General features: G+C 48.5%; 1 protein-coding gene across 1 annotated transcript in view; it reads left to right on the top strand.

The window, feature by feature from the left end:
* The window catches only part of MGEA5 (meningioma expressed antigen 5 (hyaluronidase)), a 30,586-nt gene extending 22,043 nt beyond the window's left edge, over positions 1 to 8,543 (top strand). The window contains exons 14-16 of the mRNA XM_019555566.1: positions 973 to 1,165; positions 5,405 to 5,564; positions 6,356 to 8,543. Coding sequence (XP_019411111.1) covers positions 973 to 1,165; positions 5,405 to 5,564; positions 6,356 to 6,492 — 490 coding nt within the window. The 3' untranslated portion in view covers positions 6,493 to 8,543. The remainder of the gene's footprint in view (positions 1 to 972; positions 1,166 to 5,404; positions 5,565 to 6,355) is intronic.
* The last annotated feature ends 2,451 nt before the right edge of the window (positions 8,544 to 10,994 follow it).

The following is a 10,994-nucleotide window of genomic DNA, read 5'->3' as shown; positions in this document are numbered from 1 at the left end:
CCCGTGGTCCAGTCATGGGTGGAGTCCCACCAGGTCTCCGTTATCCCAATGACATCATATTTCTTTGCACTGAGCAGGACAATGACATCATATTTCTTTGCACTGAGCAGGAGGATGAGCTCATCCTGCTTGTTGCCCAGGCTCCTGGCATTAGTGTAGCTTCCAAGGGACTGGGCCTCCTGTTCTTCCAGGCACGTGGCTCTGGGTGGGAGCTCCTTGCCAAGTGCAGTGCAGGTGACAGCTCAGTCTTTACCACCATCCTTCTTGCCTCTGTCATGCCTGGAAGTTTATCATGTACAACTGTGCTTGCAGTTCTAGCCACTGCATGTGCCATTAAGTTGATAACAAGCCTTGTTGAAAAAAAAAACTTGGGCCTATGACTTCTACAGTGGTTCTCAACCTTTTTTGTACCAGGACCTATTTGTAAATATCCATGGCCAGTCCTGACCAGTACCCTGCCCCCAGTCCTCCCCCTCCACCAGTGTGTGGGTGGGTGGGTGTGGGGGGCATGGGAGGGCCCCAAGCAGAGAATCAGGAGTACCTATCAGCTCTTTAAGCTAAGATTTTATCCCTATTCAATCACACCCATTTCATCATGTGTGGTGACTGGGTACCAAATCTTCACTGGGCAGTCTAGTGGGGAGTGGCAGTCCCTTCTCCTTTGTAGCTAAATCTTTGGGGAAGACCAATTTAAACCCATTCCTTTATATCTAAGCAGTTCCTTGACCTAATTGACACCCACCTTTGTTCCAGGATTGTTGATGCTGGGCTGGCCTAGACTACCTATTGAGATGTGTAACGCTCTTTCCTTTAGCTGTGGCAGCAGTGCCTGGGTTGGGCCCCTGAGGTTCTTGGTGATTTTAATCTGTGGATAAAAGTAGTATTTTGACTAAACTCCAAGGAGCATACATTGCAGGTCACATTTTGCCTAGCCTGTGTTGTATCCAACTGAGTTTATTTCTCTCTCTGCAGGTTAGTGGGAGGTCTGCTCACCCTCAGCCTGGATTACTGCTTTGTCCTGGAAGATGAGGATGGCATATGTGGCTATGCCTTGGGAACAGTTGATGTGACCCCCTTCATTAAAAAATGCAAAATGTCTTGGATCCCTTTTATGCAGGAGAAGTACACCAAACCGAATAGTGATAAAGAGCTGTCAGAGGCAGAGGTTAGTGGTCCCAGGAGACTGGAATTGGGCTCCTACATCCTTGGCCGTTTCAATAGCAGGTGTTCGTTGTCTATTTGCTTTAAGTGTCCACATATTTAGAGGAACACACTTTAATTGACCAAGCTTTTTGCCGTGAGGATGGGTATGGTGTCTGAACACTAAGCCAAAAGTGAATCTGCCTTTCAGCTCCTGTTTCTGTTTGATATGTGTTGTGCTAGAATTGCTATAACAATTGCTGGTAGCTTCCATGTACTGTCTGGTATCTACAAGCTACCAACGATGCTCTGAGCTGAAGAGACAGTCCCAGCCTTGGAGACATCTGTACTTGAAGAAGAAATAAGATGCTGTTCATGAAGAAGGAATACCTTTAGATTTTTGCCAAACCAGCCTTCTACCCCTTCTCCTGGGCACACTGAAGGCCTCCTCAGAATGAGTAGATGAATCAGGTTCAAGGCAAAGGTCCTCTGAGCCTGCCCTGCTCAGCCATTAAAATCTAGGAACCATCTCAGCTGTGAGAGCAGCACACAGAAAAGAGGGTAGTGTCTGGGGCTAAAATCTAAACCGTGTCAGTGTCTCTGCTTGCTCCTGGGAAAGAAACAGATAATCATCAGGAGAATCCATGTAAAATGCTTTGGGCTTACAGGGCCAGGCAGGTGGTTTGATGTAGTGTCTTGAGGGATAAAGCTGCATACAGCAAGGCCTACCCTTGAGAGAGGTGGTATCTTCATCAGTTATGGATATGCTGCAAGCGTAGCTGATGTCCAGAAAGTTACCCCAAGGGAAGCTTTGCCAGTGTCTCCTTAGAGGCAGATGCCCGTGTAGCATCTAGCACTCTTGCCTCAGTACCAAATGTTCTCTGGACGTGACATTGTGCTCCAAGTCCCTGCTATGGATATGTAACAGAAATGCTGGCAGCAGCCCCTGCATTTGGAGAACTGGACATGCCTTGTTCATATTCTAATAATGCTGCAATCCAGATGGCCTTGGCATGTTTCCCCCCGCCCCCATCTGCTAAGTAAACAGGAGGGGTATCTGAATGGAACCATGCCTGAGAGATGCTGACAGAAGTGCCCCTCTGACCTGTCAGTGAAACCCTCACCATTCTGGTCTCCTCCAGGGTTGTTTGACCAGCTGTCAGTCACGATTGCTATCAAAGGAGGTCTGAAAGAATCCCTTCATCAGCAAGATCAGCCCAGGCTGGCACACCCAGAGTCCACTATTTATCCTACTTACCGTCACAAAAGCCAAGGGGCAGGGTCCAAATGTGAGTTAGGTCTCAAATTGCTCAGTGGACAGAACCTGCGGTAAGCAAAGCTGGCAGAAATCTCAGGAAACCTTTGTCCTCTGCAAGTCTGCTACCCTGTGTCATCTAATTGGTCCTGCCTGCCAAAGAGGTAGGAAACTCCTTGCAGCAAAAGCCATTCTTGCTGAACAGCCTGGTGCGTTCTGTAGAATGGGTTCAATTGGCAGCTGTCTTTTGAATTTCTCCTACCCTTGAGGCTAGACTGTTCAAGAAGACTGGTGCTCTGGTTTGTGCGTTTGTCCTGCTTTTGTGTCCTTATTCTGCAGTATAATAGCTGTCGTTTTCAGTGTTGTGTGTGAAACTTGAACATGTCAAGTTATGCTCTGTAACCAAGCTTTAAAGCTTATTAGACAACTACAACTAGATTGAGCAAAGCACTAGTAGAAAATATAGTACAGAAGTGGGGATGGGGGAGAGTGGGAAGTTTCCAGGAAATGTTAAAGCCATTTGGGAGCTGGGGATGAAGTGGCAGGGGAGGAGTTGTCATGCCAGTAGACGTGTTTACCTCTGATGAAAATTAAAATGGGAAAAATAAGTACTGACTCTTGAGGGGAATTCTCTGGGGATTAGAAGAGCCTTCTGTTCTGTTTGAGGCTTGGGCTTCTTTGCCTGGAACTTACCAGACTTAATTCATTCCCCGAGACCGGCCAGCTTTCCTTGCCATAGCGCACAGGGCAGCAAAGTACATGTAGTAACACTTTGCAGATTATCATCTCTGAGGAAATTCTTCACAGGACATCAAGGACTGGGTTTTCTTTATTGATTTCCCACCTGCAGTGATAGCAGTTCTTGTGGAAGCCAGGAGGCTTGTTGCCTTCGACTTGCTGCTGCTCAAATAGTTGGATCCACATTGCTCAGTCTTCCCCAATCTCATGTAGTTAAATACTACCATAAATCCACACTTCATAGGGCAGATGCACTCCCAGAGCTGAGCCCAGAACTAGTCAAGCTGCCTTCTGCCTGCTGTGGGGCTCCCCTTCCACATTTGCTTCCTGAAAGGAGCATCTGGGTATGTTCTTCAGCTCCCCCGGTCCCATTCTTCACTGTGCATTAAGGAGCCTGAGAGAAATGATGTCTCAGGGTGATCTGGAGTTCCTTCAAGACAGTGGTTCTTCATCTATTGGAAGGCGGTGTCAGAACTTCATTACAAGAAAATCACATTCCTGATTAGGAAAGGCCTGGGCTAACTTAGTGTTCTTAGGGTCTTTGCTCACATCACAGGTATTCAAGAAGTTATCTGCGCCTCCTTCTTCTGTGTCCCAGGAAGAGAGTTGGGGACTGTAGAAAGACTTTTCTCTGGCTAAATGCTTCATTGTTTATCTAAAGCTGGAACCTCAGCCCACAGGCAAGGCTTGCTGAGCTGTCTTAGATTGTATCTTGGACAAAGTGACTTGAAATGACACTGTGGGTCTGCCACCTCTCCATAATTCTTGGATCCTGGATGAGCAGCATTGCTCAGTGCTGGCATTAAGTGGAGAGTCCTGCAGCTTCCCAGAGCTGTCTCTTGTTTGGTCAAAGGCACACAGTATCTCTGGAAGAAGCCTTGTGACTTATTGAGACACTGCACCCTTCCAGAGTGGATGGATATGTGATTAGACTAACCTGGTGCTTTGGCAGTAGTTTGCATCTGAGAAGGGCAGGTCACACAGTAACTAGGAGACAGCTGCAGGCAGCAAAGCATCTCCGTTCAGGCTGGCCAGTTTGAGTCGGAGGAGAAGGGTCCTTGGCTCTGACAAGGCAAAGAGGATAGGAACAAAATCCAGCTATTGTCTCTGGCCATTGTGTCCAGATCTAAGAACTCTGTAAGAACAAAAGGTTACTTGGTTGCACTCTGTTGGACACCCCACTAGTCGTGTATGTGAGAGTGCAGGTTTGTACTGCCTGCTTTAACCTTTGTCAAGAGCTGATATACAGTGACGAGGTGGATTAGCCATCAGAAGTGACTGGAAATGAGCTCTCTTGCTTGCGCATGTTAACAGACATTGGGTTCTTTTTTCAGGTGGGTTGCACTTGCCATATTAAGCAGGGTTTGAAGTTTGTTGGGTGCTAGTAACACTAAAACAGGGAAATCTGAGATGCAGGATAAGTAGGGTCCACATGCAGCGCAACACAAACTACAAGGTTTGCTGAATTGCTTGATGAATACAGGATGGCCACTGTCACTGTGCTCCAGCTTTCAGTGGTTGACTTATTGCAAAAACAAATTGGAGCTGATCTGGGCAATGGCTGTGCAAAAACGCACAGGATGAGCTGTACACTTTCCTGATCAGACCGGTGCTTATTCCCAGGCTGAAGATAATCTCTTGCATGGAATTAGAAACCTGTCCTGCTTGAATACATCTCATTTTGTAGCTTGATGTACTGGGGAAGAAGGGGACTTCAGAGCAGTTGTAAACAGCTCAATGGCTTCTCATTAGCAGGCTTGGCTGTGAACTGTGGGACAGGATGGCCTTTACTGATTACTCTGCAGTGATTTAACTTTGGGTGTAGACTCTTTATTTTGTAATGCTGATTAGGGGAATGGACAGATGAGCAAATTAGCTAACAAGGGCAGACACCTAATGGGGAGCAGCTGATGCATGTTAACTTCCTGTGCTTGCAGTCATCCTCTGGTAAGTACAGGCTAAACCAGAAACATTTTGCCCTGTTTCATTTGGGGTCAATTGCAGGCTTAAATGAGTGGTAAATATTCTTCAGGGGCTCCTGGAGATTTTTTTAATTGGGTGTAGTTGGAGAGCGTTGCTTTTAGAGACATACAGCCCTCAGGTTTTGTTCAGTTTTACCGAACAAGATGGGCTGTTTTGTTCAGCAAACCTGATGAGATCAGATGGTTTAGACGCAGGTTTGAGCAAGGGTTCGGAGCGGGTGACCTCCGGAGGGCCCTATGAAAAGGAAAAGCTGAATAACAATATAAAGACTGCCTCTCTCTCCTCTAGAAAATAATGCTAAGTTTCCATGAAGAGCAAGAACTGCTGCCAGAGTCATTCCTTGCCAACTTCCCGTCACTGATAAAGATAGATATCCACAAGAAAGTGACTGACCCAAGTGTGGCCAAAAGCATGATGGCCTGTCTGCTCTCCTCTCTGAAGGCCAACGGTGAGTTCATGCACATGGGGTCCCTGGGGGGCTGCTCTAGTGGTCAGTCCTGGAATCACTCGCTAGCACTGCCAGGCCAGCAGGGAGTTCTGGGGTCCATGCTAATGCATTTTGCATGCACACATCAGCCGGGGGAGCAGATTCCTGCTGGTGCCTGAGACTGTTTAGATAATTCGTTAGAAATGGCTTTCACATCCCAGCTCAGGCTAGAAGACAACCTGTTGCTGTAGCCATCATTTTCCAAACGGAAAATGGGTAGAACAGAGGGAGCAATTTGGCTAGCTGAGGTTCCCATCTCTGCTGCTTTGAGGTAGTTTATTCCTCCCCCTTGGTAGTAGCTGATGCTACTTCCTAAGTGTGCTAGTGTGCACCAGAGCATAATTTTGAAGCATCTGGAACACTTTGTGCTTGGCAGCGAGGCTTGCCGCACACCTGAGGCTTGCAGCTCTGCGCACTGTTCACGTACCCTCTTGCGGTGCTGTGCTCCCAACCCGCGCCTCATTTCTGGTCTCTTCTATGTGGAACAGACCCATAGAGGCAGCTTGACCTCAGACATGGAGGATGCAGCCCGCAAGCCAGAGTGGCGGCGTGCAGTCTCTTTGGGGAGGTGAGCTGTGCTGCCATAAATCCGGCCTGCCTTTTTGGCACGGTCTGGGCTGAGCCCAGGACTGGATCAGTAGCTTGATTAGTTGTAAAGGTTAGGGTAGAAAAAAGGGTCTAATGATGTTTGCAGAGTCTGTGCTTGTTATTACAATAACGCTTCTCCTCCGGCCTCTCTCTCATCCTTTCAGGCTCCCGTGGGGCTTTTTGTGAAGTGAGGCCAGATGATAAAAGAATCCTGGAATTTTACAGCAAGCTGGGCTGCTTTGAAATAGCTAAAATGGAAGGGTTTCCAAAGGACGTCGTTATCCTCGGGAGAAGCCTGTGACGCGCGCGACCGTGAACTTCTCTAATCCCATCATCCCCTAATGGTTGGGCACGTAGTGGTGGGGATCTTCATATGGTCTGGCTGCACAAAGGCAGGAGCCAGCCGGCGTGGTAGCAGGGGCTATGTGAAAATCACCCATCACGCGTTCGGGCTTCGACTCGTTGCTGCTGAAAACCCTGGCTTGAAAAAGAAACTGTGTCCTCTCCCGGTGTCGTGCGAAGTGCCAAGGAGCCTCGCGTGGGCTGCGGCTGTTTGCCCCATGACGTGGCTGGTTGGTGGCAGTACTCTGTATCCAAGCATGTGATCGACAATGGCGGTTTATATCTGGAGCTGCAGTTCCTCCTTCTCCTGCTCGGAGCTTAGAGCAAGGTGCGAAGGAAGAAGGATGAAAGCAGGGTTCTTACCAGTGTAGTCAGCACATTTCAAGGCAAGTAGCGACAGTTGTGGTGTTGGTTATCTCTTCTCGTTAAAGCAACCACCCGTTGTTACTTCTAACAACCGTTGGTTCAAGCTCGGTAGGGACACGTGGCCTGCGGCAAAAGTCACTTGAGGACAGGCATGTACATTTCCGTGTATATAAACTCGCTGTAGGCTGATTTAACTTTTTTGTTTACTGGTTTTGTAATTCGTTTTCTTTTTGAGATGTGAAATGGTATTGGTCCGAGACGGCACTTTGTCAATGACGTAGAACCGCAACGGAGAGAGAATCTGTCTTCAGCGCTGGCCTTTCCAACTGTGCCTCATGCCCAGAGCTAGAAATGGACTGGCTTGGGATCCAGAAGGATGGCGGCCGCTGCCTGAGGCTGTCATTCGCCAGTTGGCTTGCTGAGCTGGACATACTAGTGGCAGTCGCACAGAATCAGTAGATGGGGGCAGGAGGGACTTTGTCCTCCAAGTCTCCCTCTGTTTCAAAGCCTCTTCAAACCGGTTTGACTAAATCAGGGTCTCCAAATCCTGCACGTTTGTATGAGACTCTTTTTTTTTTTTTTTTGTAGAAGAAATGCCACAATAAGCACATTTTTACTGGTTCTTACAAGGGTTCCCAAGGTTTAACGTAACCGTGGGTGTTCTAGGCAGTCAGTGTTTTTACCCAGACCTGCTGTATTTGACTAATGTGGTGGAGTTGGCATGGTGACAGGGTCTGGTAGTGAGGTAGTTCCACCATTTGTGGAGTGATTTGATATTTCGTACAAGCCCTGCATCTCTCAGAAGTACTCAGCCAGCAATACTCACCTAGCAGGACCTTACTGCTTTCATCTTCTACTCTGGGCTGTGTTGAACATCCTCTTTTTTTAAAAACTTTCCTCTCATTTTGGTCGTGAAATAAAGGAATTCAGGTCCTTATTTATGCTCCCAGCTAGGCTTTGAAGGGGTTTTACAAGCTCTGATGAATGGCATTAGACTCCAGGAAGGAGCAGCTACTGTTTGGCCTTCCAGTGCAGTCACGCATAGGCTCATTTGCAAACCGTAAACGATTTTTTTTCAATTATTATTTTTTAACGTGATAGCGAAGTATTTCAGTTGGAACAAGCTCATTTCATTTCTTCAGAGAGGGAAATACCCAGAGGTCTCGGGGCAGTCGGAGCTGAAGGTCCCTCGTTTCGTACAGCTTTGAGTGTGTGTAGAGTAGCCGATGCCTTGGTTCGTCAGGTGGAGCCATTCTCTCTCTCTCTCTCTTTTTTTTTTTTTTTAATGGGTCTGCCAGAGTCAGTTTAGTACTTGATCTGGATTCATAGCATTACAGCATAGGATGCTTGTGGCCTTGTATCTTGGCTTTTAAGGGAGTTGCCACAATCTCTCTTCCTATGAATTTAATGTTATAGAAGTTAGTTGTATAAACCTACGGGACGTCCGGTCAATACCATCACCCTAGAATTGTAAGGTGATATGTTGACATATCTTTCATGGTTAAGAATTTTCATTGAGGTTGGAATGCCACTTTCATTAATCTGTTTTTAGATGACCAGTATCTGTAGCAGAGAAAATGACCTGTAAAACTGTATTTGAAGACCACGCGAGAAATAGAATAAAAATTCCAAAGTGAATGTAAATGCACGGTGTGTTCAGTGTGTGGTGCTGCTGACGGGCGTGTGCAGGCACAGTCCTCTCCATCATGTAGTGGTGCTGGGCAGCTGGCACCCAGCCCTGCATACGTCTGCTTTTTTTTGGTAGGGGGTGCTCCTGGCTTTCAAGGGGCACTGAAATGGTGGTCTGCCCTGTGTAAGGATGAACATGTAGGCCCTCGTTACCAGCTGCGCTCAGTCCCTCACCTGCACGGATCTTCAAGCGGTACTTCACTTTGAAGCCTTGACGGCTCTCACAGGTAAAGTGGGCAGCCTTCCCACTTGTGGGTATAACAGCTGGTGAAAACCATGCATTACATGATCAGCAGAAGCTTCTCCCTAGCCCAGCACAGAGATGTGCTTGGATGCTCGTTCACGTGCTGTGGAAGTAGAGCTCTGGAGGCAGGGAGTGGAGGATGGGAAGCAGGCTTGCCAAGCAGCACTCTGCCTGAACAAGTAGCCCAGCTCCTTGGGCCCTGCTGGCTGTCTTGCCCAGTGCTGTCTTTCACAATGGCAGAGAACAGATGCGAAGAGAAAGTATATTCAGGGCTTGTCTGGACTCCTCTTTCCACTGCCCCTCGTCCCTTCCAGCGTTGAGGCCTGGGAAGGCCTAATTCAGAGGTTGCAGCCCTTCCATTGTGTTAATAAATGTTGGACGTATCCTGCATGACAGTCTCATCCTCTTCTGACCCCGGTTGCACTGCCAGTCCCTGCAACGTCTTGTGGCAGAGACTCCACAAACTGTTGTGGAAGCGTGTGAAAAAATGTTTGCGTTACACCACCTGGTCCCCAATATATTCATCGAATGCCCCTTAAGACCTGGTAGATTAAAACCCAGTCACTTTTAATTGCTGAACCTAAAGGGTTCCAAGTACCTTGGTATCAGTTGCTTTTCCAGCACCAGTACAGGCAAGTTGGGTAAAACCTGGGCGGGAGGAGTGACTTCTCAGCGAGGAAATGATGGAAGTTGCAGCATGACTTGCCCAAGTTCAAGCAGGAAATTGGTGGCACCAGCTGGGGGGCTGTCGCTCATGGCTCTGTGCTCAGGCTGTCTAGTGTATGGAGCTCGGAGGTGTTTGCAGCTAGGGACCCTTGCACTTGATGGTCTCAGAACAACAGAAATAAAGGCCAGACTTGCTTTGGAAGAGGAGTCGGCTCTTCCTGGGTGAATTCCTGCAGCAGCAAGTGGAGGAGTGTTACCCCTCAGCTACAATGTGGCCAAAATTAAGGACAGCTATTTGGCTGGGGTGATATGACCACGGCACCCATTCCTGCCTGGAGCAGGGGGCTGGACCTGGTAATCTGTTTAGGTCCCTTCTGTTTAGGCACTGTGGAACTAAGGGTAAGCTCTCTGTCCTTGGCTTGGTTAGACACGCAGTTGCTTCCCGGTGGGGAAATAATGGAGGTTGCAACATGACTCAGCCAAGGTCAAGCAGAAAATCATTGGCACCAGCTGGAGGGCTGTTGCTGATGGCTCCGCGATTGGGCTGCACTGTCCCACCCAGTGGGATCGTAGGCATGTTTCCAAAATCATCCCAGGCACCAAGCTAGGTCTACTACCGGCGGGAGCCTTCTGAGCATGTAGAATCATAGAAGTCGGGTCGGAAGGGACCTTGTAGATCTTCAAGCCTGACCCCCCACCTGGGCGGGAGAAAAAGACTGGACTCAAATGAGTCCAGCCAGGCAGTCATCAAGCCTCTTCTTAAAGATCCCCGGGGTAGGAGCCAGCACCACTTCCCCAGGAAGTTGGTTCCAGCTCCTGGCTGCCCTAACTGAAGTAGTTCTTGCGGATGTCTAATCTAAATCTACGCTCTAATAACTTGTGGCAATTGTTCCTTGTCATGCTGGGGGGCACGAGGGGAAACAGCGTCTCCCCTAAACCCTTCTGGTCCCTCCTAGTGAGTTTATAGACAGTCACCAGGTCCCCCCTCGGCCTTCTCTTGTGAAGGCTGAACAGGTTTAGGTCCCACAGTCTTTCAATGTAGGGTCTGCCCTGTAGTCCCCGGATCATGCGTGTGGCCTCCTCTGGACCCTTTCAATGTTGTCCACATCCCTCCTGAAATGGGGCGCACAGGACTGGACGCAGTGCTCTAGCTGTGGCCTGACCAGCGTCGCATAGAGGGTGAGGATCACCTCCCTGGCTCTACTTGAGATGCATCTGTGGATGCACGACAAGGTGCGGTTAGCCCTGCCAGCCGTGACCTCGTATTGTCGGCCCATGTTCATCTTGGAGTCAGTAATGACTCCAAGATCCCTTTTTGCCTCTGCGCTCTCCAGAAGGGAGTTTCCCATTCTGTAAGTGTGCTGCTGGTTTCTACTGCTTAAGTGCAGCACCCTGCACTTGTCAGTATTGAAATGCATCTTGTTTATGCCAGCCCACCCCTGTAACCTATCCAGGTCTTGTTGCAGTCTTTCCCTCCCTACTAGTGTGCTCACCTC

This window comes from Crocodylus porosus, unplaced genomic scaffold (genome assembly GCF_001723895.1).
Source record: "Crocodylus porosus isolate Cpor-Errol unplaced genomic scaffold, CroPor_comp1, whole genome shotgun sequence".
In the NCBI taxonomy this organism is placed as follows: Eukaryota; Metazoa; Chordata; order Crocodylia; family Crocodylidae; genus Crocodylus; species Crocodylus porosus.
This window is presented reverse-complemented; position numbering and strand designations above follow the sequence as displayed.